Here is a 27187-nt window from a genome sequence, read left to right on the forward strand (position 1 = left end):
GTGTTGACCTACAATATACAAGGTCCAGGATTCAATCTCAGCAAATACAAAAAGTCAAGGTTGAGTGAAACTAGAAATGGGAGGTGTGACAATTTATATTAGTCAAGACTCTGGAGAGCCACAGAGCTCCCTCTCTCTCTCATATGTAAAGTCCAATATACATATAAATAAATTCCAATAAATATATGGAATTTATTGGAACGACTTGCAGACTGCAGTCCAACTACTCCAACAGTGGCTACATATGAGTGGAAAGACCAGTCTTGTTCAGTCCTTCGAGGCTGGGTATCTCACTCAGCTGGTCTTCTGTGTATGCTGGAATCCCAAAAACGTGGGCTCTAATGCCAGTGAAGGAGTGGATGTGCTGGCAAGGCAAGGGCAGGCAGGCGAAGAGCAAAAGCTTCCTTCTTCTACGTCCCCACCTCGGCTTCCAGCAGAAGGTGTGGCTAAGATTGGAGGTGGCTCTTTCTGCCTCAACGTCTGGATTAAAGGCTGTGTTTTCCTGCCTCAACGTCTGGATTAAAGTGTTTTCCTACTTCAAGGTCTGGATTAAAGGTGTGTCTTTGCCTCAAGATTCGTGTCAGAGTTGTGTATTATCCCTCCTCAAGATCCGAATTATAGGCCAGTGTTTTCTGGTCTCAAGATCCGGATCAATTTCAGTTGGTTCTCTTTTTCCACTGCAGGTTCCAGGGACTGAACTCAGGTTGTCAGGCTTACATGGCAAGCACATTTACCCTCCGGACTATGGCCTCATAACCTTAGGTTTTGAGGCAGGTCTCTTAATGAATTTGGAATTGCCTGATTTGAGCTAGGCTGGCTCTCCAGCCAGTTCCAGCAATCCATCAGTCTGCACCTTGCAGGTTCTGAAATCTCAGACCCACGCGGCGCCCCATGCAACTTTTTACTTGGGTTCTGGGGAATCTAACTCAGGTCTTCAGCTTGTCCCACAAGCTGAGTCATCTCCCCGGAACTCCTCTCTCTTTTTAATCGCATTTGAATGTTTTCCCTTATTGCGACCCTCCTGGATGAGAAAGAAATGGAGCGTGTGAATTCTCAAACATCGTGTGCTTTCAACTTCTCTCTGTATCTTCCTATTTCTGGTAAATGTAAGAACTTTGCGGAGCAGAAAAAAGCAATTCCCACCAACGGGTGCCAGCTCCTTTAGTCCTTGTTTCCTTTCGCACCGCCGAGCGGTAGGGGGCGATAGATCCCGGGACGAGGCTCGGCTGCTGCCGCGGGCCCCTCCCGACGCGTCTGTGTCTGCGTAGACGTTGGGGGCGGGGCCGTGCTGTGCGCGGTGACTGGTGGCGGCCCCGGCGGCAGCTACCGGCGTAATAGTGCGGTCGACGGCTTAGATAAGTTCCGTGGAGGCGGCGGTGGCGCCGACTACGTGTTGGGCGGCGGGAGCGGGCCCGGAACTTGGCGCTCAGCATGCCGACGGTGGAGGAGCTGTACCGCAACTACGGCATCCTCGCCGATGCCACGGAGCAAGTGGGCCAGGTGAGTCCGCGGCCTGGAGGGCCCGCCGCTCGGGGAGTTGGGCTCCCGCCGCACTGGGCCGCGTCGCGGGGCGCGCACTCGGGGCGGGAACGCGGCCTCGGCCTGCTCGGGAGCGCGCGGTCCCGCAGTCCTGCCTTCCCCCGGTCTCCCGGAACCCGCGTCTAACCGCGCCGCCTTTCGCATTTCCCGGACTGTGATGAAATGGAAAGTTTTCCTCAAGAGACCGAAATTGTCGGTTCTGGAGGCAGAAATTGTGAATGATGTAGAAAGAGTAGGATACAGGGCCGGTGCAACGCGCCGGCGGGGCCCTGCCGCCCGGACTTGGATAGGAGCTCGCGGCGGCGGCGTTCGTTCCCTGCGCGTTCGGGCGCCTGGCGGGCACCCAGCTTGTGGCTGGCGTTGGAGGCGCGGTGGCAGCTTCGTGCTCCCCCCGGCGACTAGTGATGCGCGAGGAAAGGACAAGCGTTTTGTGTTGTTTCTCACTGGAAGAATTTTGTGAAGAAAGTCGCAGGCAGGGCTGTGGAGAGGGAGGCGATCAAGCCCCAAAAAGAATGTTCTAAGAAGAGCTCTCCGCTCATTTTCCCCCAGGCATAGTTTTCAGGACTCTGCTGAATTCCCGTCTAGGCCTGAAGCTTTGTTTTGAACTTGAGTTGTTAAGGTCAAGTGCTTGTCCTCTGGGAAAAAGAAGCCAGGCTGGCAAGAGGTTTTAGAAGTCCACGTTTTCAGTGCGTAGACGCTTTAGTGATTTCTCAGCGTCCTCATCCCGTACCATAGAAAGCGTAGCGTCCTTGAGCTCAGCCTTAGAGGAGTCCTTCCTGTCCCGTGGGTCGGCTGCAGTTCTAGTAGAACCTTACTAAGTTTGCGGGGAAGAGGGGCGTGTTAGAAATTAACTCAGTATTGCGAACGTACCAATTTCAAGTGGCTTTGTTATGCCCAAATCCGCGGGGTCCCCACAAAAGCCAACAAAGGAGACCGAGTCCCATATGTAAAAGCAAAGAGCCTTTATTTTAATCCTTTGCAAACTCGGTCTCTCCGCACGTCCAACGTATTGGAATACCCGGAGATCCCCGAGCTCAATTAGAATAGGGTTTTTATAGTAGTAGAGGTGGGGGTGAGGGGTCTCTGAGGTTTAGGGCCCCTGATTAGCTGACTTTGTCTTGGGGTGACCTGTTGAGATACGCTGGCAGGTGTCTCTATCTATACAGCTCTTTGGGTGACCTGCCCAGACTTAGTTTATCATGGCTGGCCCCCACAGTTTTCCTTCCCTACTTTCATGTCTGTGGGGCCTTTATTGTCAGAATGTGAAGGTTCACCCTGACAGATGTGTATACACTGTTAGGCCCCTTGTAAAGCAGACTTTTTCTGCCTCCTACATAAGATGGAAAATACAATGGTCAGTCATAGAGGAATTCCTTGTTTCTAGAAAAAGTGATATGGCAGCCTTGGCCAGCATGCTTTTGTTGGTGTTTGTAACTGAATTAGGGAGGAGTGTAGTGATACTTCATTTGTATTTTAATAAATAAAGCTTGCATGAAGACCAGAGAGTAAAGCAGCCCCACTGGTCAGCCTCAAAGACCAGGCCATCTTTAACCCCAGTAGCCACACTAGTTTGCCATGGAAACTGGTGGGCAGTGCTGTTGCATGCCTTAAATCCCAGCACTAGAAAGGAATATCAAGACGGAGAAGCCAGCTCTCAGTCTCACTCTGAGGAATCCTGGGGTCAGGATCTCCAATTTCAGACTGAGGTAGAAGTAAGAGCCAGTGGCTGGCTTTTTTTGCTTTTCTGACTTTAAGATTGAACCCCAGTATCTGTCTCTGAATTTTTATTAATTGTGCTACAGAGGCGTGTAGCTGACTGTTCTACCAAAAGTTAAATTTGTCGCACCTCAGTAAGAGGGGCCAGGGATGGACCCTAGAATAGGGATTCGTTTCTGGTTCTAGAATGGTGTCTTCTTTTTTAGGTTTTCGGGGTTTTTGTTGTTGTTGTTGTTTGTTTGTCTGTTTTTGGTTTGTTGTTCAGCTGTTCGAGACAGGGTTTATTTCTGTAGTCTTGGTTGTGCTGGAACTTGCTCTGTAGAGCAGGCTGGTCTCGAACTCAAAGAGATCCGCCTGCATCTGCCTCTGTGCTGGGATTAAAGGTGTGTACCACCAGTGCTACATCCAAGAATGGTGCTCTCCTAAAGAGATAAATTGGGAATTTTCCAGGGAAAACTTAGAGACTGTGTACTTGCTGCTGTCTCATTCCCCACTGATTTTTGCTGAAGTAGGGAAAGTATTTTTTGACAACCACCTATTAGAGTACATTAGGGCAGATGGAAGCCAAGTTCAGTTTGTGTGGAGAGGGGAGGTATTCTTTTCTGAAATGCCTGAAGCCACGCATGTGTAAGTTGTTCTTTAACTTTCCATTTGACTTTGGAATACTGCAGACGGTATAGGTTGATGAAGTGCCAGGCCCCAGTGTGACCTGGGTTTGAGAAGTGAGAGTTGCATAGATCTCTGTTATCATTTAATTTTTTAATTTCATTTTTGCTGAGTGTGTGTATGTGTGTGTGTGTGTGTGTGTGTGTGTAGATATTCGTGTGTTTATACCTGTGGACACACAATGTGACAGCCAATGTTGAGATCAGGTGTTCTCCTTATTTACCATTCACCCTATTTTTTGTGACAGATTCTGACTGAATCTGGAGTTCAGCCCTTCTGCCAGTCTGGCTATCTAATAAGCCCAGAAATCCTCTTGTTTCTGCCACCATAGTGCCGGGATTACAGATGCACAGTGTGAGCCAAACTTTTATGTAGGTTCTGGGATTTGAACTCAAGTCCTCATCATACATATTGTAAGCATTTTACCTGCTGAGTCATCTCCCCAGCCCCCCATGTTATCTTTATGATAAAAAAAATGTTGAATTGATAACTCTCCTCAGGAGAGCAAAAATGGCTTTCTCGAGACAAAACTGCTGTTTGGGAAGAGGGAAAGAGTGCTTAAGAACCAGAAAGTGAAAAGGAAGAGTTTTTCTGGCTCAGGTGAGTGCTGGTGATTTCAAGGATGCTGTATTGTTTTTGAGCATCTGCCAGGTGCTCAGCACTGGGCCTTGGGACCCAGCATGAGGGCTGTAGATAGTGGGTAGTCAGCTCTTCACGACACTGTAGTAACCACAGTTAAGACACGGACTGCTGCATAACCAATACAGTGAGTCTGTCTGTGTGGTACTTCTTCCCTTTTAGAGAAGATGCCTGGAAAGGCTCTCCAAAAAAACATACTGGGCTTAGGATGTTGCTGCAGTTTTAACTAACAAAAGGCAAGTGCTAGCTGAGATACATAAACCATTGCAGAAAGAGAAAATACCTTTTGTGTTTAGTAAAATAAAGTTTCATGTTACATTCTCTGGCAGATTGCTATGTGGACTGTTCTGAAACCGACTTTGACAGTTTTTGATCTATTGTCTTTAATTTGATTTTTTTCAGCTCTGCTACTGCAAACCACTCTTTCCCTCTCTAGGTCTCTCTTTCAGGGCAGAACCCCCAAATACAAGGAAACACACAAGTCCTCTCAGGCCTAGAAGGACACAGTGGGCACATATGTGTGTACATGCATATAGAGGCTAGAGGTCACGTCTGTGTTCCTCAGGAGCTCTCCACCTTGTTTGATGAACTAGTCTCACTGGGACCTGGAGCAGCAAGCTCCAGGGATCCTCCTGCCTCCACTTCCATAGGGATTACAAGCAGTACCATCATGCCTAGCTTCCCCAGACATCCTGGGTTTTGCACTAGAAAGTGGCAGTCACTTTCTAGGCAGCAGTCTCCGCAGACACCAGCCTCCCCCAGATCTTATTAGCTGGTTCCCCTCAAGCAACAGATCCTTTCTCTCTCTCTCTCTCTCTCTCTCTCTCTCTCTCTCTCTCTCTCTCTCTCGAAGTTTTTTTTTCCATGAAATTTTTATTATTTTGTGCGAGTTTTTCCAGAAGAGGGTATCAGATTGCCTGGAACTAGAACTGTAGGAAGTTCTGATCCGCCACGTGGATGCTAGGAATCCATCTCCCTCTGGAAGAGCAGCCAGTGTCTTAACCACCGATCAATCTCTCCAGCCCAGATCCTTTGTCACTCTTTCTTCATTTATTAATAGTACTTCATGTTTGCATTTTATTTCATGTGTAGATTTTTCTTATTCCTTTACTGAATTATAAAGTTGTGGGGATAAGTGTTAAATCCCTGCACTGTATCTTCTAGGAAATAATTTCTTAAGGTTAAATAGATACAAAAAAGGAAAAAATTTACAAGGTCTAACTGATAAATGAAGAGAGCTTTACTTTATAGACAGGTGAGAATCTGCATTTCTTTTTTTTTTTTTTTTTTTTTTGGTTTTTCGAGACAGGGTTTCTCTGTGGCTTTGGAGCCTGTCCTGGAACTAGCTCTGTAGACCAGGCTGGTCTCGAACTCACAGAGATCCGCCTGCCTCTGCCTCCCAAGTGCTGGGATTAAAGGCATGCGCCACCACCGCCCGGCAAGAGAATCTGCATTTCTAATAAGCAGATTGCAGGTGATAAATTATCAATAACTGTTATTGTCTCAGAATCTGTCATTCTCCTGTCACTGCAGGTACTACACATGTCTCCCCCATTCCAACTCCACTCCTTCAGGTCCTCTCCTCTGGCTCTCCTCACTGCATTCTGGCTCCAGCCTCCAAGTAGCCATGATAGAACAATGTGTAACCCACCTTTATTTCACATTTTAACTTAATTTTAAAATGTAAATACTTGTCTAGTGGGAAACTCCATATTCTCAGCACTCTGGAGGGAGAGGGAGAAGGAGGAGCGCTAAGCCAGCCTAGACTGTATAACAAGTTTTGGGCTAGCCTGAACTACATGTGATATTCTACCATGTAAAAACTTATTATCTAGTGTGGAGAGATGTCACCTGCCATCAAGCCTGATGGCCGGAGTATAGTTTCTAATACCTACATGGAAGAAGGAAAGAACCAACTACCTCAGGTTTTCTTTTGACCTTCCTAAGCTGCCTTGGCACATGTGTCAAGACAGCAGTTAGAGACTGGCAGCAGGCCGATCTGAGGTGCTGCATAAATCCCAAAGCTCTGATTTGTGCATTGCCTCCTGGGGTGGAAGAGGCTTGACTTGCTGACTTGAGATCATGAAATACCACTCTTTCGGTAGCTTTATTCTGTATGGTTAAACTACAGTCAAGGACCAAGTTCAAATTCTGAAAAGTATATGAAGATACTAGCAACCTTAGTAGTATAAATGCAAACACTCTTGAGTCAAGGAAGAAAGCAGTAATAAGGCTGGGGAGATAGCGCAGTGGTTAAGAGCATTGCCTGCTCTTCCAAAGGTCCTGAGTTCAATTCCCAGCAACCACATGGTGGCTCACAACCATCTGTAATGAGGTCTGGTGCCCTCTTCTGGCCTGCAGACAGACTATTGTATATATAATAAATAAATAAATATTTAATTTTTTTAAAAGAATGAAAAATTTAAAAAAGCAGTAATATAATTTAGCTGAAGCCCTTTTTTCTTTCAGTGTTCAGTTGTATTTGAGGTTATTTTGCACTGCTAGGCATGGAACCCAGTGTTTACTGTGTGCTAGGCAAGGGTGGCGCCGCTGCGCTGCACCCCAGCCCCTTCATCCTTTTCTTTACTCAAAAAATATATTTATGTGAAAGTCCCATCCTTCACCTAGTCTCTGACCAGTTCATGCACACTGCCTATATTTTGAACATCGCTGCTGCAGCTAATTTTGTTTTATTGGTATATTTTACATAGTGGTTTTATTATATTTTTATATATGTACATAATGTATTTTTCCCATACCCTGTTCACTCTCTCTACTGACCCCTTCCTTTTTCCAGATAGTCCTACTTTCATGGTTTAATTTTGTTGTTTATGACCCAGGGAGTTTGATCCAGATTACACAGAAGCATAGATGAGGGGTTATTTACAGAGCATGGGTACTTTGCTAGTGCCTCCACCACTGAAGAAAATGTCTTTCCCTCCCCTGGCAGCTAGTAAATACTTAGAGATCTTGGGGAGGGGGTGCAGGGAGGGCTGCGGTCTCATGAGTTCCTCCCACTCTGTCAGGACATTTGGCTGGCCCAGTCTTGGGCAGGTATCACAGCTGCTGTAAATTGAGGATGCCGTAACACTGCTCTCCATCCTCGGAATCTGCTGTTCTTCTGTCTTCCTTTCTGGGTGTTCCCTGAGCCTGGAGGGGGATAGCCTATGTCCCACTTTGGCTGTGTTTGCAACAGTCACTTATTCTCAGTACTTCAACGTCTTAAGAGTCTCTGACATTCCTTTCTCCACTGCAAACAAGTTTCTCTGAGCAGTGCTGGCAGCAGCACTAACCTATGAGATAAGAATAATTATTTAGATGACAGTTTGATGAACACATGTCCAGTTTAGCAAAATAACAGCTGTAGTTTCCCCACTCCCCTATGACCTTTCTGGCCACGTTTACAGGACCAGCTGTGAATTCCTTCAGTTCCAGTCAGAAAGCAGTTGCCACTTAACATAACAGAATCACCACTGTTTCTCCATATCTTGCCTCATGTCAGAGTGCATAGCTGAGTAAGACTGTTGCTAACAAGGCTCCCCCTGCAGCCTGCAGAGTACCTCAGACATTCTGGCCATCAGGAATGAAGCGTCCAGCTTATTTTCAGCCTGATTTCTCTGTGTCCCACAACCAGAGCATGTAGTATCTTCGTCAGTAAGGTCTTACTACCTAGTTCTGATGGGCAGCCAACCACAGTGGCAATTACCTGTTTTGTTTGGTGATAGAGGCGTCTATCACCAAGAATGCATAGGGAAGGAGCCCACCTCTGGCACTTGGGTTTTTACTTAATAACCTACACATTCTGGGAATGCCCAGAAGGCACCTCTGTTCGAACTCTTATTCTTAAATTAGCTTATCAATGGCCGGGCTTCCTTACGCTTTCCTACTTGTATTCTACACTCACCCCCCACATGCACACAATTCTTTCAGTAGAATACCTTGATGAAAATGATTCAAATTGTACCTTATATATTTTTTTAAAATATTTATTTATTATGTATACAATATTCTGTCTGTGTGTATGCCTGCAGGCCAGAAGAGGGCACCAGACCTCATTACAGATGGTTGTGAGCCACCATGTGGTTGCTGGGAATTGAACTCAGGACCTTTGGAAGAGCAGGCAATGCTCTTAACCTCTGAGCCATCAATCCAGCCCCTTATATTTTTCTTGAAGGAGCACCTTTAGAGTTCTGTTTTATTATTGTTAAAAGCATACCAAAACATGGTTTTAGAAAAGCATCAAAAATATTTACAGTTGGGCTGGTCAGGTGCCTCAGTGACTAAAAGTTCTTGTTGCTCTTGCCAAGTGAGGACCCAGGTTCGATTCCCAGCACCCACATGATGGCTCACAACTGTCTTGTTGATATAGTTTAGAGGGTCTGCTCTTCTGGCCACTGTGGTCACTGAATATACAAAGTACTTAAGTTAATGCTTCTGTTGTTTTGAGACAGTGTCTCACTGTGGAACTGTCTGGCCTGGAACCTTGTAGACACCAGGCTGCCCTCGAACTCACATGGAACCCATAGCCATGCTGGGAGAGAGGTGGATAGAGATGTGCACTATTTGGAATATTTTATGCTGCTGGCAGTCCAAGTACCACTAAATAATAAGTCACTGATTCCTGGAGATGCTGCTTTATTTTCTATATTAGTAATTACTGAATTTCAGAAATGGATTTCTTTCAACTTCCTCAAGATGCTAATTAGAACCCATGTAGGTGGGAGGCAGGGTAAGACAAGGTCTTGCTATGTAACTTAGGCTGTCTCAAACTTACCACCTTCTTTCTTCAGCCTCCTGAATGCTAGCTAGCGTTACTCTATGCCTGGCCATAGGCATCTTTTAGTAAATGTAACACCGCTGTGAGACTTCTCTAATATCTTTCTCCATTTTTAAAAGCATGACAGTCAAAAGGCCTGGTGATACCTAAATTTCGGGATGTTGAGCTATTGAGCAACTTACTTGCTTTTTTATCCTTAAAATTTGGGTCGTTATATCCCTCTTTCCTAATTGACAAATAAAACAGACTCAGCAGTAGGGAATAGGGAAATAGAGTAAAAAAGGTCATGTCTAATTTAAGCACTAGTTTTGGAACTAGTGTAAAACTCTAGTGTTTCTAAATATTGGAAGCATCTGTGCATGTGTGGTAAATCTTCCTGTTGCTTCTAGTTCTTAAGTATTGTTTCTTTTTGTCTTCCTTCCAGCATAAAGATGCCTACCAAGTGATCCTGGATGGTGTGAAAGGCGGCACCAAGGAAAAGCGATTAGCAGCTCAGTTTATTCCAAAATTCTTTAAGCATTTCCCAGAACTGGCTGATTCTGCGATCAATGCACAATTAGACCTCTGTGAGGATGAAGATGTGTCAGTAAGTTTATGATTGACACTTCATTAAGCTTTCTAGTATTTGTGAATGTAAAAGTAACATGATCAAAGTAGTGATTAGTCCATAATCTGCTATCATAATATGGTCACATTATACCAGACCCAAAAAATACTAAAGTTTATTATCTGGTACTTATAAAAAAATGCATGGAATAACAATTTTTGTTTTGCTTTTTCATTATCCACTGATAAAAATGGAAGGTAGCTCACATCTTAAATTGTTACTCATATTTTGTATATTAGACTGTTAATGCAATTTTTGTACTGATAGGTGTAGTATATGTGTCACAAAACAATAGTTGGTCACTGTAATACTTGTAACTGATTACCAGATTAAGCATTGACCCTTTTCTCATGGTTCAGAATTTACCATTAGCATTTCTAGTTACTGGTGTAGGCTTCTAAAATTTTTTCAGGTATTAGCACTTAATTTTCTAAATGAAATCAATCACTAGCATTTCATGCAGCGAATGACAGATATAAACTCTGAATCATTTTTGATGGAAGAGCTAGTAAATTGGAATCTTTTTTAATTCAAATTAAGTAGTCATTATAGAAGGCCCTAAAATAATTCTTGGTGAGGACTCTGTCATATTTGCTGTTCTAAAGGAACAGTATATTAACATACCTAAAAGTCACAGCCCAGCAGTTGTCCTATACAAGCAGGTTTGTTACCAATGAACTCTCTGCTGCAGTCCAGTATTTAATATCCCTTCCAGCTGCATTTGTCTTATTTATTCTGTGAAACCTGAATAGTAAACTGAGCCAGTGGCATGTATCTTAGTCCCAGCTACTCAGGAGGCTGAGACAGGAGGATCCCTTAAGCCAAGAAGTTTATGGCCAGTCTTGGCAACATAGCAGTATCATGTCTGAAAAACAAACAGGGCAAATTGTTTTTCAAACTGATAGAAACAGGAAGATGGATCAGCAATTAAGAACACCCGTTGCCCTCCTGAAGACCCTATCGCAACACCCACTGATGCTCACAGTGGCCTCTAACTTCAGTTCCATTGGATCCAGTGTCCTCTTCTGTCATTCTGTCCTTTCTGTGTAGTAGCTCACGCGCACGCGCGCGCGCACACACACACACACACACACACACACACACACACACCGGGGGGAGGGTAAAAGTAAAAATCTCCCCCGCCCCACCAAAAATTTTTTAGCCTGGAAGTGGCAGGCAGATCTCTGTGAGTTCGAGGCCAGTCTGGTCTACAGAGTAAGTTCCAGGACAGGCCCCAGAGTTACAGAGAAACCCTGTTTTGAAAAAAGAAAGAAAAAAATAAATAAAAAACTCATCTTTATGGCTGGTGAGATGGCTTTATACATAAGCCTAACCTAAGTTTGGACCTCAGATCAGGACCCATATAAAGGTGGAAAGAATGAACCAACTTCACAAAGTTGTCTTCTGACCTCCACGTGTGTATTTGAGCCATATGTACTTCCCTCCCCATCCTCCACAAAGGTACACAGTAATTAAAGTATTTTAAGAAAAAGCATCTTGCATTTTATGATTCGTGTGCTCCTTAATATGGTTTCTTAATGTGGTTTTAGTTGTCTTAAACGATGAGTTTGTCATTGCTTTTTTTATGATGAAGCCATTTTAGTTAATTTTTGTTTGTTTGAAATCATGCTCAGATACGACGCCAAGCCATTAAAGAGCTGCCTCAGTTTGCCACAGGAGAGAATCTTCCAAGAGTAGCAGATATACTGACCCAGCTTCTGCAGACAGGTGAGAGGTTCCTTTGTCACCTTTGCATCTCAATATCCTCTGGAATAGTTGCTGTTCTTGACTCTGCCATGCATGGGCAATGAGCACAGAGGCCCCGCCTCAGCCAGATGATGTGGAACTTCTTTCTTTCATTCAGTGTTATGAAACTCACTGACTTCTGAGTCCGTGACTTTGTCTTGTTTAAAATTCTGTTTATAAAGGCATAGTGGTAGGCTTCTCTTCAGACTTGTAACATTATCATTTCACCTGTTTCCTGTGGTGCTGTCCCAGGCATGCCCCGTGATGTTCTCTGCCGTTGTAAAGGACTGATGTGTCCCCGATCCTCTGAAAGAGTTGCTTAGTGGCCGTAGGTTGTTTGTCCCATCACCTGTGTGAAACTTTGTTGAATCTGAACTTTGAAAATGAAGGTGTTATTTTAAGTTTATCCTTCATTCATCATGTTACTGTTCTCTCCCCAGATGACTCTGCAGAATTTAACTTGGTGAACAATGCGCTATTAAGTATATTTAAGATGGATGCAAAAGGTAAAGCCAGTTCTATTTCTGAATCATGCTTTGGAGTCTTAGGAAACCAGGAGACCTGGGCTTTACTTGGGTCTTTTTCATAAAAGTGATGACTGTTCTGAAAAGGGGCCTCCCAGCTTAGATGTTTGGGACTAATTACTAAGTACTACTTAAAATTACTAAGAAGTAATTATAAAATAAATAAATAAAACAGTTCAAATTTCGCCTCAAAATGTGTTGGAAAAGTTCCTTTGGCAACTTTAAAGAATTTTCCCAAAGTACTTGGACTTTATGGATATAGTTGGAACGAAATGCCAGTCATACTCAAGCTGATGCCCTGGGAGCCAAGCATGTGGCCTTCTGGTTTGAGCTGTAAAGATTTCAGACTGACTTTAGCCAGCATTGATTGTATCGGGGTGTTTATTCCTCATTTGAACAATGATGAGATAAATGTAAACACTTCACACTGTACAGTTGCTCTTTTGCTTTACAGGAACATTAGGTGGTTTATTTAGCCAGATTCTTCAAGGAGAAGACATTGTTAGAGAAAGAGCAATTAAATTCCTGTCCACGAAACTTAAGACTCTCCCAGATGAAGTGCTAACTAAGGAAGTTGAAGAGCTCATACTCACTGAATCAAAAAAGGTCTGTTGCAGTCCCCTTGAGATTCACTGGTAATTGTCAGTGTTGGGTGTGCATGAGAGACGTGTCTCACTGCAAAAGTGTTCTTTACCTGCTTTTACCAAAACTCCTTCACACACTTTAATGACTCAGACTAATCTAAAGGGTGTAATCATGTTGAAATCCTTGGTGGTGCTATACTAATGGCTCCTTATTCTTCTTTCCCATCTTGAGATGGTAAGAGTATTCTGGAGCATTTTAAAATGAAATAGCATAGTGAAATAATGGAAACAGATTTTTTTCCTTGCTGCCTGTAAAATCTTTCAAAAGTATAAAAGCATTTCTATGAGCTGCTTAACTTAACTTGTAGCTGTGGCAGTAAACAGACTTCCACCATGTTGGTCTATGTGAAGCAAGTAGGCAGTACCTTACATACCCTAGTAATGCCATAGCTTAAGTTCTTAAGACGTGCTTAGCATTTTAATGAGCACTCCTGGACAGTAGAGACTTACAAATACACAGTAGGACAGAATTGCTTAATCATTTCTATCACTCCCCACCCTCACCAGGAACATTTTTATGTATTTTTCTTACTCATTTTGGAAATTTTAATCTGAGTTATACTGTAAATCTGTGGAGTTCTATGTGTTTGTGGTGCTTTATATGTCAAAAAAGAAAATTTTTCTTTAGAATAATTTTGGTCCTCTTAGAGAATACAGCTTCCCCTTCCTCTGAACTTAAAACTTATCCTTTTGTCATACAGAAGCATTAGGATGTAACTGAAATAATGCCACTCTTGCTATTAAGCGCTCTCTCTCCCTCCCTCCCATCCTCTCTCTATTCCTCTTTCCTTCTCCCTACCCTCCCTCTGCCCCTCCTACTAATAAAAATGCTGTTCTTCTGAATTACTTTTTTTTTCAGGTCCTGGAAGATGTGACTGGTGAAGAATTTGTTCTGTTCATGAAGATACTGTCTGGGTTAAAAAGCTTACAGACAGTGAGCGGAAGACAGCAGCTGGTAGAGCTGGTAGCGGAACAGGCTGACCTGGAGCAGACCTTCAGCCCCTCAGACCCCGACTGTGTGGACAGGCTCCTGCAGTGCACCCGGCAGGCCGTGCCTCTCTTCTCTGTGAGCTTCGTTCCACATAGCTGATACTTGGGTTACTCTTAACTCTGTCCATATTTACTTAAACATTCCCCAGACTTTCGCACGAAAGCATTCTTAGTGTAGTGGAGCACGTAGAAGCAAAGTGACACTGTAGGAACCCAGAGCAGCAAGAAGTAGCTCTGAGGGGTTGCTTAGAAACTTTGAGAGGTGTGAGAACTTATATTCTGTCTCCAGCTTTGTTTCCCTTGGATGAGTTTTCTGAGATGTGTATGCCTTACTTTGAAAACCATAAAGGATCTGTCCTTATTGGGAGACAGTAAGGACAGTATGTAATACTATGTGGTGTGTAAATCCAGCACTAAAGCACTAGAGAGTGAAAAGGGAGATCCAAGATGTAGCCACGTTCCAGTGTTCCAGGAGACCTTGCAAGGAAGGTCACATAATGGTGGGATACTTAGTTCACACTTTTAAATGGCAGTCTACTTACTATTATAATCTTTGAAAAAGAGACTTTTTGTTTGTTTTGTGACTTTTGTTTTTGCATTGTTTTTACAGAAAAATGTCCATTCTACGAGGTTTGTGACATATTTCTGTGAGCAAGTGCTCCCTAATCTCAGTACCCTGACTACCCCAGTGGAGGGTCTTGATATACAGTTGGAGGTAAGAGAATATTCCTGCCTTCAGCACCAAAAAGCTTTCCCATATTTCAGTAGAAATGTGACTCACTGGCTTAGATCTAATTTCCAAGGGGGTAATTGAAATGTCTGGCAGTGCTAGCCAGTAATCTCCTAGGTCAGAATTAATTGCATAGGAGTGATTTATGGATCCCATTATAGCTGCTGCGGTGGGACAGCACTGAACGGAGTTTATGCCTTTGAAGCCTAAATATTTTTAAATAAGGTACTTAATTCATGACAGTTTGCCAGACAGTTAACGTAGATTGGGCCAGTGGGATGGTTCAAGCAGGTAAAGGTTTTTGCTACCAAGCCTGTCCTACAGGGGAGCGAGCAGTCTCCTGCTTTGGATCTCAGTTGTACAGACACAGTTCTGTGGCATCTGTTGTTTCATGTGTTTACTGTGTCACTCCTCCAGCATTTCTTTGTACTCCTGTGTCACACTGTGTGTCACAGAGCCAGACTCTGAACAGCCATAGTGGTGGTGAATTGACTGAAACCTGGGAATGCATGCCATTTCCTTCAACATCCTCTAGAACAGGGTATATGGATATATATTGCTTCAGATGTCCTAGGCTAAGCTGGTCAATCTGAGATTGGAGGGAACAGGATGAACTTCCAGATACTGGCAGTTACTAGCATTTTCAGATAGTACTAAAGTCTAACTTCAGTAATTAGTAAGAACCCACCTTAATTAAATTTGAGAGACTGGCTGCTGTTAACATTCTAAGTGATGCTTAGTTGTTTAATGTATTTATCAATTTTCAGTATACTTAACACTGTTACTATGAGCCTATAGTAGAAAGGGTCATGGGTATTCTCCTTGCTTCCCACAGATGTATTGGGAATTAGGGGTCCTGGGTTTGCGCAGAAACGGACCTCATGACTGTACTAAGGGCCTTCATTTTCTTGAATGTTTAATTGTAACATTTCATCTCTAGGGACATTTCCAGTTCTAACATGATTCTGAAAAGCATAATTGAAGATAAGCACAGTCTTTTAAAGGTGTACAGAATCACTCTCAATCCGTAGCCCTTGGTCATTTAAAAATAGTTCTAATGGGAAATTTGTATGTTTTAGGTATTAAAATTGTTAGCCGAGATGAGTTCATTTTGTGGTGACATGGAAAAACTAGAAACAAATTTAAGAAAACTATTTGATAAATTACTGGTAAGAGCTTTCTTCTTTTCTTGTGGGGTGTTCCGTTTATAACCTTAAAGACTTCATTTACTGTTCATTTTGACATGGTGAGAACTTGCTTTTGAAATGTATTTTGAACACTAATTCTAATGAGTGCTCAGGCCTCATGTTTCCTCCTGTAAGGAAGTCTCTTTCCTGATATTGATGCTTTGCATAAAGATCACCCATGATTTAGAAACTAGATCATCCCCTTGCTTCCAAATCAAAATGATATGTCCATGAAAAAGAATCACTGATTCTTCTGATTGTGCTAAATAGTCTACAAACTGTAGCTGTAGCTGGCATGGGAAGGTCATTTGTTCCAGGCCACCAACTAGGTAGCTGCCTTAGGCCAAGTAGCTTTAGCAACCAGGAAATAGTCTGTCAGTTAAGTTGTAATTGTGGAGAAAATAGGCCATCTGATAAAAATCATTGTCAGCATCATTGAGTGACTCTTGTATTTGATGTGGGCAGTTACATAAATGACCAGAGGTAAGCCTTAGGCCCTTGGCATATATGGAGACATTGAACATCTGCTATTTCCAGACTTTGCGGGGTAGACCGGTTGATGTAAGGCTGATATTGAATGTCTGTGTCACACTCTCAGTGTAAAGAGTATGGACTTCAGGAAACACTTTTTTTAAATTCATTAAGATTAAAAAGTCTTGGTGTACATTGAATCTCATCTCTGAACTTTGGTGCTTAGTGCCTAAAGTTATCTATTTCCACTTTTGTTATTAATAGTAGCAGCTGTAACATAGGTTAATAATGATAGCTGATGTGCCAGAGCGTTGGTCCAATAGGTCCTAGCTCAATTCTAGTCTGTTTTTAGTGTTCCATGTCTTACAGCTACACCTTAGGATTACATGGGTATTTATAACAAGAGGCTTTAGAACATACTGCAAATATCTGGTCTCTCCTGTCTTAGGAGTATATGCCTCTTCCTCCAGAAGAAGCAGAAAATGGAGAGAACGCTGGCAATGAAGAACCCAAGCTGCAGTTCAGTTACGTGGAATGTTTATTATACAGTTTTCACCAATTGGGCCGAAAACTTCCAGATTTCTTAACAGCCAAACTGAATGCAGAAAAGCTCAAAGATTTCAAAATCAGGTAATATATGATAGAAGTAGTTTAGTCCTTGGCAAAGATGGAAAAATCTTCAAGCTCCTTTAGTTTTGATTGTATTTTATAATATCTGATTCTCCCCGTTCTTCTTTATGTAGTGGAATAGGATGAGAGTCCAGAAGACACATGTTTGTAGCATTTCACAGATGTGACATTACAGATGTCTGGTGGGAAGGGAACTTTCAAACAAATGAACTCTGATTCTTCTCACTTGCCCCATTACCTTGGGCAACCACTCTACTCCTTAGATTTTTCTCATCTGTTATATTTGAATGACCATAGCAATGTGAGTAAGCTAGTCCAATGCCCAGCACCTAGGAGGTATCGGATACCTGTGTCTGCAGCTGATGATGTGCAGCAGTGGTGGAGCGGCAGTGCTAGGAAAGTTAGTGACTGGTTTTCATAGGATACTTTCAATAGAATCATTCCATTAACAAACCTACATCTTACATTTTGCAGTGTTTGAGCCTCACTGTCACCTGCTAACTCTAATTTTCCCCTGGGAGTGGTTTACTATGATTGTACTCTATAGTCAAGAAGCTAAGGTTTAATAATCACTTGGGCACAGTAGAGGCCAGCCTGGACAGCATAGCGAGTATCCATCTCAGCATCAAATGCTTGATGAGATACTTGATCAGAAACAAACTACTTAAGAAAGTGCCTTTTTTGTTTGTTTGTTTCATGTAGCCATTTTTTTTTTTTTTTGCACTGTGGATTGTTCTGCGACAGTAGATTATTTAAGAACAAAATTGAAGTGATGAATTACTGATTAAATACTTTGTCATTTAGGTTGCAATACTTTGCTCGAGGCCTTCAGGTTTATATCAGACAACTTCGATTGGCTCTCCAGGGTAAAACAGGCGAGGCCTTAAAAACCGAGGAGGTAAGAATGCTGGTGGCTGATGACACAAAAGTTGTCAGTCCTATGACAGACTTTGTGGGTCCTTGCTGGGATTTGGGTCTCCCTGATCTTCATAATAAAAGCCAGCTTCATCGCACTCCTAACGACACTTTCCAGTTTTCATTAAACTTCCTATAGTTTATACTGGTTTCCTTTAAGATGATTCTTAGAAACTATATGCCCTGTGTGTTTATCATATGAATTGCAGGTCGTCCTTTCTCTAGCCTGCCAAAGAAGCATGCTTGATTTGCTTAGTATGAGAAATGGGGAAGGAAGAAAAACAAAAACATATTCTCTATAGATTTAAACCTCTGCCTAGAAATTCTCTACCTAGCGATGTGAATCTGGTTGCATGTAGAATGGGATGTACACACAGAACTTACTGATTTTTAATTTTCTGCTCCCTTTACATACAGAACAAGATAAAAGTCGTTGCCTTGAAAATAACAAATAATATCAATGTTTTAATCAAGGTAAGTCCCTTTCTCCCTGACCTGCTAGCTAACTAGAGTCAGTGCAAAAGGTTTTCTGTGTGTCTGCAATGGGGAGATGTCATTTCCTTCCTAATATTTGCCTTCCGATTTTAAAAACTTTATACTTCTTTGTAATACTAAGTGATATTTTTTGAGCTAACCTGAATTTAAAAGGTTGGAAAAGATGAGAGAGCCATGCAAAGCAGTCAGCAAATAGAGATAGACTTAGAAATTTCAGTAGCTTAATAAAATTCTGGTGTGTTTTGTTTTGTTTTGAAGACTTGACTTTTCTTTTAAGAATGATGTATTCATATTTTGTGCATATTGGCTTTTTTTCCAACATGGTATCTGGGTGAGGGTGTTTGCATGATCTGGAACTGGAGTTACAGACAGTTGTGAGCTGCCATGTGGGTGCTGGGAATTGAACCCAGGTCCTCTGGCAGTGCTTTTTACCAGTGAGCCATCTCTGCAGCCCCCAGTTCTGGTGATCTTAATGTTATTGGGTCCTTTTGAAGTCAGTGAAACTTCGCGTTGCCTGTTGTAATAATGGGCAATGCTGTGCAGCACATGAAATGTTTTCCTGTGGCCTTCTTTATCTGTGTAATTCATTTGATTTTTCTGTGCTGCAGGCTAGTGGTACCTTGCCTTTAAGTTATAATTACCCTCCTGTTCTTTTTCCTAAATAAAGCCAGAGCATAAAGCCTGACAGTAAGGACAAGTATGCTGTCAACTAATGTATAAGAAAGTGCTTTTTATCCAGAACACAGCATTCCAGAGAAAACGATAGTGTCATTAGACATGGAGGATGAGTGTCACATTGCTAGGATAAGAAGTGAAAAGGCATTCAGAGCAGAGTCAGTGAATGTGTGGTGTGCTTTATAATTCTACCACTCAAAAGGTAGAGGTAGGAGAATGGCTACAAGTTCAAGATAGACCTGCCCAACGAAGTGAAACCATCCCTCCTCAACACCCAGCCCTAACGTACTCCTTTCAAAGCTTTATTATATACATTTTTTTATATATTTATTATATATATATTATATATGTATATATATATATATATATATATATATATATATATATATATGTGCTACTATTTATTACCTGGGTTCAATCAGTGCCCATGTCAAGCAAAGTGTGTGCATGTAATGCCAGCACTGGGGAGGCAGAGACAGGAACCCCTGGAACTCGTTGGCCAGCCAGTCTAGTAGATTCTCTGAGCCCCACCCAGCTCACATTTTCTTTTTCATTGTTATGTATTATACTCAGGGCCTCACACAAAACCATTATTTAAAATGTGATGTGTCTTCCTAGCCAGGAGGTGGTGACACACGCCGTTAATCCCAGCACTTGGAAGGCAAAGGCAGGTGGATCTCTAAGTTTGAGGCTAGCCTGGTCTACAAAGTGAGTTCCAGGACAGCCAGGGCTACACAGAGAAGTCTCAAAAAACCAAAATCTTCCTGCCCCCTTCCTCGCCTAGTATTTTCTAACGTTAGCCCATCCATTAGAAGTCTTGACTGATTCTTGTTTTTGTCTCTCCAGGATCTCTTCCACATTCCTCCTTCTTATAAGAGCACAGTAACATTGTCCTGGAAACCTGTACAGAAAGTTGAGATTGGGTAAGAAACAGGTTTTAAAAAGATTCAAGAGTAAATAAATCCTGAGTACACTGATGGTGAAATGATTCTCAAGAAATTGTTAAAATATGATGTTCAGAAAGAGGATTTAAAGTACAAGTCTTATGACAGGGCTTTACAAGAGAGGGTGGTAGTGACAGCCCTGGAGTGCTTGGTTATGTTTCCTGTCACATTACTAGACTTTGTTGGTAGGTTTGCACAGTCAACACTGCATATGTCTTTGAAACCACATTTCAAGTAATGTGAATGCTCTTTGGTAATTTCTGTATAACTGTATAACCCAACAGTTACTCTGATGGTATGGAACTTTGTTTATTTTCTTATTTGACTGTCCTCTTTAGCTCACAGGATAATTTAGGACTGTGTTATAGCTTTTGGCATAATACAGTGCTTTTTAACTATTGCTTTCCCCACTGTTATAGGCAAAAGAGAGCCAGTGAAGACACAAGTTCAGGTTCACCACCCAAGAAATCTCCAGGTGGACCAAAAAGGGATGCCAGACAGATTTATAATCCTCCCAGTGGGAAGTACAGCAGCAATTTGGGCAACTTTAATTATGGTGAGCGTTTTCGTTTGGGTACAAGCAGTCCAAGAGATTAGGTAGAAAGTGGTACGTGCTTTTAATTGTGAATTATAAATAGTATCATAGGGGGCTGGAGAGATGGCTCAGTGGTTAAGAGCATTGCCTGCTCTTCCAAGGGTCCTGAGTTCAATTCCCAGTAACCACATGGTGGCTCACAACCATCTGTAATGAGGTCTGGTGCCCTCTTCTGGCCTGCAGACATACACACAGATAGAACATTGTATACATAATAAATAAATAAAATAAATAAATGAAAAAAAAATAGTATCATAGTTCTGTTAGGTTGCTTTTCTTGAGTTAGCCTGGAAAAGGGAGCCAATGGGGAAATAATCAATCCCATTTCTCTATAACCATTGTGGGCTTACTGAACCATGTGACACCTAAGCACTTGAAAAGGAAAATATGCCTGCTGTAGTTATAGGAACCAGGAAGTTGTTTACTTCCATGTTTACTCTCCATGAATGGAACGATACACCTCTGGCAAATGTGGTGTAGAGGGTCTCTGGGACTTGTCAGCCTGTTGCTGAAAATACTCAGGTTTTCTGTTGCTAGTTGGAAGAGAAGCCATAGAAACAGGGGTAGGGGGTAGAGCATTGTGTGGCTGTGAGGCTGTTGTTATACTGCCTTCTTTTGCCCGAAATGCAAACTTCCTGCCACTACTTTCTACTCCCCCTTGGCTAGGAGAACTTCCCACCTGTCCATTCTCTCTGAAGGCTTATAGAATCAGTAATGAAATTTGTCTCTTACTGGCTTTTCCCCATATAAGTCCTTTTTTGAAAGAATGAAGAACAGGCCGGGTGGTGGTGGTGGCACACACCTTTAATCCCAGCACTTGGGAGGCAGAGGCAGGTGGATCTCTGAGTTCAAGGCCAACCTGGTCTACAAGAGCTAATTCCAGGACAGCCAGGACTGTAAAACAGAGAAACTCTCATCTTGAAAAACCAAGATAAAAGAGAAGAAAAAACAGAATGAAGAACACATGGGGCATAATGACATATACCTATAATCCCAGTGCTCAGGAGGGTGAGATAGAGGATCATAAGTTCAAGGCAAGCCAGAGTCAAAATGAGCAGAAGTAGCCCACCTAGCCCCGTTTTTGTTTAGGAAAAGCTTAATACTAGAAACCCCAACTCTAGAGAGGCAGTCAAGGTCATCATCTGTATAGAAGGTTTGAGGTCAGCCTGAGCCACTAGAGCGTGTCTCAATGATAACAGTATCAACAACAGCATAACAATAGCAACCAAACATTAATGTGATTGATTTTGATTGCTAAATATAATTAATTCTGCAGTATTGTTTTTTTAAGTATATCCTGAGCCATATTTTACTTTATATTCGATTTCCGGTTTCCAAGTGACATAATAGTGACATTAAGTAAATTCCTCTATTGAAGAAAGCCAGCTTTAGTCTGAGAAAAGAACTCTCCTATGTAAATGAGCTCTTGTTTGTTTGGTTGTTTTTTTATTTTTGAGGCAGGGTTTCTCTGTGTAACAGCCCTGGCTGTCCTGGAACTCACTTTGTAGACCAGGCTGGCCTTGAACTTGGAGATCCACCTGTCTTTGCCTCTAGAGTTTAAAGACTTGCACCACTACTTCACGGCATTAAATGAACTCTTAAAGGCTTATTTAGGGGCTATATTGAATAGTATTTATCTAACTGGATGTAAATATGCATCTCTTTGCTTCTTATCTGAAAAATAGGGATAGCAGAACTCTTAGGAGCCTCAGATAATATTTTTGAGAGCATTTTGCAAACAGAAAAGAGTCTCCATTGTTTTATTACATTGGATATTACCTTCTGATAATTTGACTTAATGTGTTATCTGTACTAATCAGAAAATCAGCAGTTAGATGATATGAGGGTGTATATAGCATGAATGAAAGTAGCCATGAGCTTTTTTGCACAGTACATTGAAAAGTTCCTCTTCACTTGGGCAGTCACGTGCCTACTATGAGTTTCCACAAAGATTTTTGTCTCATAGAACTCTATCTGCCTGATAGAAGTTCGAGAAGAAATGCAGAAAATGTAACACCTTAGCTTGTTTGCCAGTAAACCAGGATGTGATTATATTTTAATTTTAAAATCTGCAAAAAATAAAATTCGGTCTCAATAAATAAAAGTGGGGTATGGTGGTAAACACCTTTAATTAATTCTAGCACTTAGGAGGCAGGGACAGACAGATCTCTTGAGTTTAAGACCAGCTTGATCTATATATATATATTACAAGTTCCAGAACATCCAAAGCTGAGAGAGAGATACAGAGGGAGGGAGGGAGGGAAGGAGGGAAGGAGGGAAGGAGAGAGGTATTGACTAGATTGGAGAAGTCTAGTTAGTTTTCTGTCTCAGATTGAATTACTTTTTCTTCTTGGGAAAAGGAGAGATTTCATCAGAAAACCATCTGATAAGCAATACTGTCAAAAATTTTAAAATGGATTGTAAAATTGACTTAAAAGGTATTTTTCAAGACACCAAAATTGTGGATCAGAAAGATAAATGCCAGCCTTTATTGCTGCAGTGAAGAAGTTCAACACAGACTGATTTCATTTGCCCACAATGAACAGAGTAGCCTCACTGATAACTTCAGTTTCTTCACTGGAGAGAGTTCTCCTGTGTGCCTTGACTTTCAGCAAAGGATGTACTATGCTCACTCAGAATATATGTGTGTGTAACACACAGCTTTCTGACAGTTCTGGGGAGCTCATAGAGCCCATGAAAGAATGAAAAGGCTCAGCACTAAACCTGCACTTACCGTGAATGCCAGTGTTGTGTAGATAGTGAAGTCACAACAAGGGACACTGCCTGCCGTTGTGTCACATACAAAAGGGCAGCCTCATTGTCCAAATCGATAGTTTAAGATACTTCTCATATATAAAGATCAGAGATGTTTTTGTTGCATTGTTAATTCTTTAGTAAGTACAGGCATTTTAATAGTTTTATTCTTTGATAGTAATGGCACCAAAATAAAAACTTACAAGTATGATTATCCTAACATTGTCGCTTTGCAACAACTTTGCTAATGAGAAGCATTTAACCAAACTGTCTGGCACTCTGCTTGCTGTTTACCTCTCTATTTCTGTAAATGTTGTCCTGGTTTGATGGACAGTGAATTTGAAGACAGTAGGAGAACACCACTTTAGCTTTTATAAGGCCTGCTGCTATTTTCAGAACTACAAGCTGTATTTTTTCTACTTGCTGAACCATGAAATTCTGAGCAAGACCTAAACCATTGTTCGCTTTTTCGTAGAGCAGAGAGGAGCCTTCAGGGGAAGTAGAGGAGGCCGTGGTTGGGGAACACGAGGAAATCGTAGTCGAGGAAGACTCTACTGAGTGCAACATCACATTCTTCAGCATTGTCATGAGCTTAATATTCTTAAATCTACTACTCATTGGATTGCCGGGGATGTCCCTTTAACAGGACTGCTGCCTTCAGCTGAAAACGTAATGTTCTTTCTACCTTTGTATGTATGATCTACTTTTGTAACAGACCATGGTTGTGTCCAAGGTAAAACCACAACAATATTTTTGGATGCTTTATTTGCAGCTTTGACTTCTTTTCAAAATAGCCTCATTATTAGACATCATTTTGTGAATCTTGCTTTTAAACATCTTCGTAATTTGTTATTAAGAACTGAATCTAATGAAAAATTCAGTGTAGCTCGTGATCTGGTAAAGCCAATCACTTTTGAAAGGTTACTTATTTTCCTCCCCAGTCTGTTCCAGTTTTTTGCCCAACACATGGAGAAGAGTAATGATCAGTCTTAACCTTTTGCTAATGAAGCTGCTAGGCAGTGTGTAGCATTCCTACTAAGACTCATAGAAGTTAAACACTTCTTACAGTGTACAAGTGACATTAGGTTTTTAGGAAGCAGTAAGTTTTGCATTGCTTCCTTCACTCTTCTCCATTTTTTGGGATACAGCTTTTGAACACAGGGTCTTATTATTTGGATAGGAGTACATGTGCATAATATACATATAAACATAAGCATATGTTGTGTGTGTATATGTGCGTGCCATGGAACTTGAGTGTACAACAAATCACTTTTAAATTCTAGGAATGGGTCATCTGACATAGTGATTATCCTTTTGAGGCTGAAATGAATCCATTACTAACTTGGTATCCAGGTTTTCAATCCAGTAGGGAGGAATTTGAGTCAGTCATACTTAAATGATTAAAACTGTTTAAAACTGAAAACAGAGGTTGTATTTTCAGAGACAAATTTGAAGACCTTGTTGGTGAAACACAGCCAGATCTGGTGTACATACAGGTTTTCACAGGATGGATAGTATAATTTAGGATTTGGAAACTTAACCAGGGCTACCCAGGAAAGTGACTTGATGACATACTATCATTAAATAAGAGATGCTCACTCAGTTTGCTTTTGCCACTTTCAAAATTTAACTTCTCAGGTTATTAATCAGATTATTGTATAAGTTAGCCAGTAGTCTTTAGATTAAAACAACAGATGGGAGGTTTGTGGAGTGCCTCATATCGTGGACATTTTTAGTGGCTCAGACCCTTTGTTCTTCATTTGAATGTTTCATATATTTTTGTTTCAGTTAATCTTCCTTCCCTAAATTTGCTATTCAAATCAAATGTCCAGATGTCATTGCTAGTAAGTAGTTTTGTTGTTTGTTGGGTTTTTTTGTTTTGTTTTGAGGTTTCGATTCCTACACAGGTGTCCTCGTTACCATTACTTCTACACTGGGAAAAAAGCAAAACCCCTTTGTGAGAATTACTGCATATAATTTATGGAGAAAATATTCTAGAAGTCTAGATGATACAAGTGAGCACAACAAGTTGGTCAGCTTGACTATGGAGTGCTGGCAATAATCTCTGAACATTCCACATGATTGAGCTGAACCTAGGCTCCCTTGGAATCTGAACAGACGTAGGAACATGGGATTGCCAGTTGAAAACTGACCATCTAGTATGGACCTCAGATACATCAGCCTAACACCATTTTGAGTACAAAAATGAATTGGACTACAGCAATATAATTTTGAACATGGTGTAATTTTTCCTTTCTCTTGTCTGAGTGTATTTGTAAACTCAGCAGAAATAACTTGACCTCATGTCTGATGCAGAGCTCACTGCATTCCTCCCTCTTCCCTTTGTTCCCTTTCCCTTGCCTAGGCAATAGTGCATAACTTACTGTTCTTTTGCTTCAAAGATTTGAATGAAAATCTTCATGCCATAAATATGTTTTTTCTTCTTCAAGACACCTGTTTATCCCCTTGTTTAAATGTAAATGTTCCCTTATGCTTTTGAAATAAATTTCCTTTTGTAATTTTGTTTTGTGTCTTATAGTGTTATAATTATAACATAAGATTCTTGGATATTATTAGCATTTATTGATTGCTAATGGTGAACTGATAGATCTTAAATATAAAAATGAAAAACGTGCTCTGTCGTCAAGTTCAGTTTTGATTCAGTCTTGCAAGCCATCTGTTTTTATTATATTTTTTTAAGTAAATACAATCTTCCAAAAAAAGATTTGGTTCTTTTTGTTGAAACAATGTCAGCAGAGTTGTAACATGGTCCCTTGCCTGTAATCCCATCAGGAGGCTGAGGCATGAGAATCACAAGTTCTAATTTAGGCTGCATAGTAAGACTCTTCTAGTATTTGAGGATGGAAAAATATCAGCCAGGTTCCATGACAAACACCTGTAATCCCAGAAAACAGGAGCCTGAAGCAGGAGGATCACAAGTTTGAAGCAAGTCTAAGCTAAAGAGATCTATTCTTTAAAATAAAAACCCGGTCCAGCAAGATGGCTCAGCCAATGAAGGAGCTTCCTTCCAAGCTGGACAACCTAAGTTCAATCCCCTAGCTGGTGGAGAGAACCAACTCAGTGAAAGTTGTCCTATTACCGACCACAAACTCACACTAAATATAGGAAAATATAATAAAATTTTAATAAAAACCCACATCAAATTCTTAAGAAATCATTATAAAATCTGTCCTGACTGCTCTTGCAGAGAACCCCAGTTTAGTTCCCAGCATCCTCATTAGGCAGTTATGCCTGTTCCTCCTCTAAGCATCTGTGTTCATGTGTACATACCCACATTTAGAGGTAAATGCATAATTTTTTTAAAAAATAAACTTTTAACAGTTACTGTTACATACTGTACATTTCCTGTGACATACTGACCTAAGAATTGATTCACAGTGTGAGGTATTGTCAGTTCTCCCATTAGCACTTTATATTTTCTCTAAGGAAAGAAACGCATGTAGAATGGAAAAGAAAAAAATAAGTGCATTGAGCAGGATTTTTTAAAAGTAACATGACTACCTGGATATAGAAACTCAAAACAATAATATTTTAGAGCCATGGTTTGAGTATGAAAAGTCTCTTAAAGGCTTGTGTGTTGAAGGCTTGGTCTCTAATACAGTATTCAGGGGTGGGCTTCAGTGATGTGGTTGAATCATGAGTTTGCAATGGAATGAAATTGAAGGTGTAGAAAACTGCAGGTCTATTGTATCCCTAGTCAACTTTCTCTCCTCTGATTGACCCTCCACTGTCACATTCTCAGCACTATGGGGCCAGCATGAGCTGAAACCCCTGCAACTGGGAACCACAATAAGCCCTCCCTTTAAAGTGCTTGTCTTACGTAATTAGGGAAGAGAAGTAAGTAGCACATTTAGGTTGAGATTTATAATTATTTTACTCACTTTAAGTGGGGAAAGCTACTTTTGGGAATTGAAAAACCCAG

General features: G+C 41.4%; 1 protein-coding gene across 2 annotated transcripts; it reads left to right on the forward strand.

Moving 5' to 3' along the window:
* Nucleotides 1–1256: 1256 nt before the first annotated feature.
* Api5 (apoptosis inhibitor 5) lies at nucleotides 1257–25674 on the forward strand. 2 transcript variants are annotated; one of them, XM_005364112.3, is made up of 14 exons: nucleotides 1257–1500; nucleotides 9762–9923; nucleotides 11579–11672; nucleotides 12131–12196; nucleotides 12669–12820; nucleotides 13718–13924; nucleotides 14459–14563; nucleotides 15658–15747; nucleotides 16685–16866; nucleotides 17671–17764; nucleotides 18199–18255; nucleotides 19798–19874; nucleotides 20315–20451; nucleotides 23720–25674. In XM_005364112.3, the coding sequence occupies exons 1-14, from the start codon at nucleotides 1432–1434 to the stop codon at nucleotides 23800–23802; spliced, it is 1575 nt and encodes a 524-aa protein (XP_005364169.1). In that variant the 5' UTR covers nucleotides 1257–1431; the 3' UTR covers nucleotides 23803–25674. The 2 variants fall into 2 exon arrangements, with proteins under 2 accessions (XP_005364169.1, XP_005364170.1); XM_005364113.3 differs by having other exon boundaries at nucleotides 23725–25674.
* The last annotated feature ends 1513 nt before the right edge of the window (nucleotides 25675–27187 follow it).

The sequence above is a fragment of the Microtus ochrogaster genome, assembly GCF_000317375.1.
Source record: "Microtus ochrogaster isolate Prairie Vole_2 chromosome 14 unlocalized genomic scaffold, MicOch1.0 chr14_random_1, whole genome shotgun sequence".
Taxonomy (NCBI): Eukaryota; Metazoa; Chordata; class Mammalia; order Rodentia; family Cricetidae; genus Microtus; species Microtus ochrogaster.

Bases quoted from the DNA above. Each gene is read 5' to 3' on its own strand.
- Api5 (XM_005364112.3), top strand. From the start codon at position 1,432: ATGCCGACGGTGGAGGAGCTGTACCGCAACTACGGCATCCTCGCCGAT. The intron at 14,564-15,657 runs GTAAGAGAATAT...TGTATGTTTTAG, and splicing joins GTCTTGATATACAGTTGGAG to GTATTAAAATTGTTAGCCGA. The intron at 15,748-16,684 runs GTAAGAGCTTTC...CTCCTGTCTTAG, and splicing joins AACTATTTGATAAATTACTG to GAGTATATGCCTCTTCCTCC.